Source organism: Orycteropus afer, unplaced genomic scaffold (genome assembly GCF_000298275.1).
Source record: "Orycteropus afer afer isolate SDZICR_OR568_19922 unplaced genomic scaffold, OryAfe1.0 scaffold00387, whole genome shotgun sequence".
In the NCBI taxonomy this organism is placed as follows: domain Eukaryota; kingdom Metazoa; phylum Chordata; class Mammalia; order Tubulidentata; family Orycteropodidae; genus Orycteropus; species Orycteropus afer.
In genome coordinates this window covers 2,994,603-2,997,367 of record NW_006921974.1, presented here as the reverse complement: position 1 = coordinate 2,997,367, position 2,765 = coordinate 2,994,603, and the positions used below count along the sequence as shown (strand labels likewise).

Here is a 2,765-nt window from a genome sequence, read left to right as displayed (position 1 = left end):
GGGTTTGAACCACCAGCCTTCTGGTTAGCAGTCAAGTGCCTTAGCCACTATGCTACCAGAGCTCCCTTTTGGTTATTAGCAGTTGAATATTTTAACCACTGTGCCACCCAGGGCTTCTTGTCTCAGAAAGCCCCTGGTATGCACTGCTGGGAGAGCAGCAAGGGAAACCATTATCATTCATGTATTAGCCAAGATTATGGTCCTAAGGAAGGTTAGGGACATGGGGAGAGGTCCCCAAGCAAATTGGAGTAGGGACCACTGTTCCAGAAAGCAGGTCCAGGCCGGAGCTGGAGGGTGCTAGGGCGTGCAGAGGCATGTTACAAGGCTGAACAACAGTAATCTGACCTATTTTATTCGCTAAGTCAGATTTTATGGGACCTTACTAAGTTAAGTTATAGGAGCTCTGGTGGCACTGTGGTTAAGGCTGCTAACCAAGAGGTAGATAGTTCAAACCTACCAGCCACTCCATGAGAGGAAGATGAGGCAGTCTATTCCTATATAGATTTATAGCCTTGAAAACCCAATGGAAGTCGCTACAAGTAGGAATCAACTTGAGGGTAGTGGGTTTGGGAAGTTAGATTCAGGGTCAGCGTGGAAGCGAGGAAGGAGCTCTTGTGGCACAGTGGCCAAGGCATTTGACTGCTAACAAGAAGGTTGGCGGTTCAAACCCACCAGCCACTCCGCAGAAGTAAGATGGGCCAATCTACTTCCATAAAGATTTACCACCTTGGAAACCCATTGGGGGTTGCTATGAGTTGGAATCAACTTGATGGCAGTGAGGGTTTTTTTTTTTTTTTTTTTTTACTTGGTATAGAAGCAATGAAGGAGCTCTGGTCATATAGTGGTTAAGGCATTTGGCTGCAAACCAAAAGGTCAGTGGTTTCAACCCACCAGCCACTCCACAGAAGAAAGATGGGGTGGTCTGCTTCTATAAAGATTTCTGGCTTCGAAACCCAATGGGGATAGCTGTGAGTCGGAATTGACTCAATGACAGTGAGTTTTTGTTTCTTTTTTTCTTTCTTTTTTAATAGAAGCAAGGAAGTGGAAGCAGGCCACTGAGGGGCAGCTTAGATGAATCAAGAGCAAAAGCCCTTCAAGCCAAGTTGCAAGTGGCATGGGTCCCAAGACCCAAAGAAAGGGCAGCTCTGTCCCCTGCTCTTCACCCTCCCATTTCCCCGGGACGCCCCTCTACTATCACCAGAGTTTCTCTTCCAGAGTAGTTGAGTTTGGACCCTGAGGACCCCTAAAACTTCTTTATGCTTTCTAGGGCTGTGGTGAGGGCGCAGAAATGAGCTGAATCCCCAGGAGCAAGAACATTTGCTTAACCCCTAGTGGGCTCTCCAGAGGGCAGTGTCCTTTGGCGGAAAGAGTATTCTGGGAAGAGTTCTAATTCCAACTTTGCCACTAACTACTTTTGAGGTCTTGGAGAGATCACATCCTTTCTCTTGGGCCTCTTCTGAAAAGTGATCAGTAAATATAGGTGGTCGCTCAAGCCACCACTGTGATTTAGGTCTCTGGTTAACAGACTAGGTAAGAGGAGAGTATCACCTGTGGGCAGGTTCTGAAAGCTGGTTAGTATGTGGTCAGATGGGGTTCTTGCAGCGTTTGGTGATACCTCTAATACAGCAGGGCTGGGGGGCGGGTAGTATGGCATCATGGTTAAGAATATGGGCTTTGGTATTGGTCCATCCCACGTTCAAATCCTGATTCCATAATTTACCAGCTGTGTTACTTTGGGCAAGTCGCTTTTCTGGGTTTCAGTTTTGTTTTCTTCATAATGGGATTCAGAACAGTTACTTACATTTTAGGGCTGTGGGTAAGGTAGTACTTTTAGAATAGTGAATGCTTGCTCAGTATTTAACAATTGTTATTAATGGTAGCATCATTAATAAGATGAATAAGAATGGAGTTGAATGCTAATGTTTTCTTCCAGCCACACTTCCGAAAAGCGCAAGCCTTAGCCACCCTAGGCAAGGTGGAAGAAGCACTAAGGGAGTTTCTATATTGTGTGCATCTCAATGAAAATAACAAGAAGGCAAGATCTGAAGCCCAAAGGGTGAGTTGAAGTGACATCAAGGTCTGACTGCCTGATGGGTTCCCGGTCTTCTCCAGGGAGGGTAGTGAGGGCATTGCCCTCCCTGGCATTTGGGGTTCTGAGAGGGTGGCCCCTGGGTTAAGGGGACAGGAGGGAGACATGAGTGCCAGTTGATTTCCCAGAAACACCCTCCTCCTGGCCTATACAATCAGATTGGGCAGTTCCTGCATTTTTGTAGGAACGTGTGAGGGATGTTCTACCTTCTTTGACTCAGGGTCTGGGTTGTTAGTCAGATTAAAAATCAAACTAAACCAAACCAAATGAGTTAACATGGGGATTGAAACTTACTAAGGAGATTCTGACTGTTGAGAGATCTGGGGTGTGGAGCTACCTGCAATTGTATAACTTTTTTTTTTTTTTTTTTTTTTTGGCTGAGTCACAACTTCACCTGCCAAACAGGAAAGCCAGCTCAGGGGACAAGACCTTGGTCTGCATTTCCTCTGCCATACACAGAACTTCAACCTTCATCTCCTTTGCTAGAAATCAAACACATAACGTTGTCTCACACATGCTAGTCAGAGACCTTTACAATATGATCCAAACAGTCATTCCTACTCTTGGTGCAAGTGAAATAATGGTTGTTAGAAAAAAAATTTAAATATTGAGAGCATTAGGGAAGACTAAAGCACCCATAGGAGCTCTGGTAGTGTAGTGCCTAAGGCACTTAACT

General features: G+C 45.5%; 1 protein-coding gene across 1 annotated transcript in view; it reads left to right on the top strand.

Moving 5' to 3' along the window:
* Positions 1-2,765, top strand: part of LONRF3 (LON peptidase N-terminal domain and ring finger 3) — a 45,279-nt gene that overhangs the window by 6,173 nt on the left and 36,341 nt on the right. The window contains exon 3 of the mRNA XM_007953348.1: positions 1,934-2,056. Coding sequence (XP_007951539.1) covers positions 1,934-2,056 — 123 coding nt within the window. The remainder of the gene's footprint in view (positions 1-1,933; positions 2,057-2,765) is intronic.